At 34.4% G+C, this 1722-nt stretch overlaps 1 protein-coding gene across 1 annotated transcript in view; it reads right to left on the reverse strand.

Annotated features, from left to right (window-relative positions):
- Positions 1 to 1722, reverse strand: part of LOC119592519 (adenylate cyclase type 1-like) — a gene marked incomplete in the record, with an annotated part of 97990 nt that overhangs the window by 1882 nt on the left and 94386 nt on the right. Inside the window, 3 exon segments of the mRNA XM_037941372.1 lie at positions 1 to 823; positions 986 to 1157; positions 1564 to 1722. Coding sequence (XP_037797300.1) covers positions 489 to 823; positions 986 to 1157; positions 1564 to 1722 — 666 coding nt within the window.

Raw genomic sequence — 1722 nt, forward strand, 5'->3', positions numbered from 1 at the left:
TGGATAACACTTTTCTAGATCGTCATATCCCTAACCAGTCACTATCAGCATCAAATCTATGAATAACACTTGATACAAAACTGCTCTGCCCAATTCCTTCACCTGCTTTGGAGTGTCATGAGAATTGTGCAAGTTATGCCAATGTTTTTCTTTTATATTTCTCTTAGGGGGAAAAAAGAAGAGGATAGCACTATCACAAGTCTTTTTTTATTTTTATTTTTTAGAAAAACTTTTCTTGTGCTTGTGCATGTCATTCTTAATCTTCCTATCTGTCCAAATAGATATCCACCCTTTAATGTTGACATTCAACCAATGCTAGTCAACCTATGAAATTTTCTATTGTCACACATAGTCTTATGACATATTATAGTCTGTAATGATACAAATGTATCAGTTCCTTCTTGGTTAACTGAATCATGGCATTTTTGTGCAAGCTTTTATACAGTAGTTTCAATACAATAGTCTTCCATTAAGGATTTCACCCAATATCATACATCACTATCAACATCAGTTTCACTTCGGGGCTGTCCAAAATTTCTTGTAATGCTCTCTGACATTGATCTTATGTTCTGGAGATTTATTCCATCTATTCCATCTAAATCTACATCAGAGAGTGGCTCTGTATCAAAACCATCTGAGGTAATACCACTTGGACGATAGTTGTCATACTCAGACTCGTAGTAGGCATTAATCTGGTCGAAGGATATAATTGCATCTGAATCAAATATTCTTGATGATGCTCGTGAGGACATGCTTGTGTCATCCATATCTCCATCATATTGGTGTGGATCATTATAAATGGAGTTCACATCACTCAAGGCACCTGAAAACAATATCAATTGACAATCACATCAACAAATAAATATTTCATAATTAATTCACACAAAGATTTACAATAACACAAATATATTTCTATTATGATCAATCCATGTCTGAGTTAAAATTACATTTCAATGATCTCCTGTGTTATACTATCAAGACTTACCCTCAGCATCTGTTAGGCCAGCATCATTCATCATGGAGACTTGCTCTAATGCTGGGTCATCTGTGGTATAGCCTGTACTCTCTTGATCTAACAGCGGTTCAGATGCAGCACCATCGTCATCCTCACTCCACTCGGACTGACTGGTCTCACCGCCATCACCAATACCACCACTCTGTTAACACATTTTTTCTAATAGATAAAAAACATAAAGTAGAAAAGTTTTGCCATTATTAATAAAATGTATGGATGCATTAAGCTGAATGTTAATTAATGTATTGTCTCTTTCTGTAAATATATTTGTAAAAAAAAAAAGATGCTACTGTCGCTGTTTTAGCCTGTGTGAAGTAGTAATACATTTTTCTTTTACTGAAGTAAAGTATATCTGAATATCTATCAATATTGCTTTAATAAAAGATGCCTTTAGGGAATTAAAATGTAAAATTAAAAGAAAATACTTTACAAACAAATATTACAATGCTGTATTGGAAAATTATTTTAAGTCAGTATTTACACTCAGGAGGGGATATTTATTTCAAAACATTTTGTGAAAACAACATCTGAACAATTAAAAATATTACTTGTGTTACTGAAGACTTGGTAGCTTCTGCCATTTCTGCAGCTTGAAGTTCTTGAGCCATCCTTCTCTCTTCCTCTTCAAATGATCTTATATCATCCTCGTCATCTGTTGGATGTTCAGCTCCCTTGGATGGCCCTCGTCCCAAACTGTGGCTCTCGTA

This window comes from Penaeus monodon, chromosome 30 (assembly GCF_015228065.2).
Source record: "Penaeus monodon isolate SGIC_2016 chromosome 30, NSTDA_Pmon_1, whole genome shotgun sequence".
In the NCBI taxonomy this organism is placed as follows: Eukaryota; Metazoa; Arthropoda; class Malacostraca; order Decapoda; family Penaeidae; genus Penaeus; species Penaeus monodon.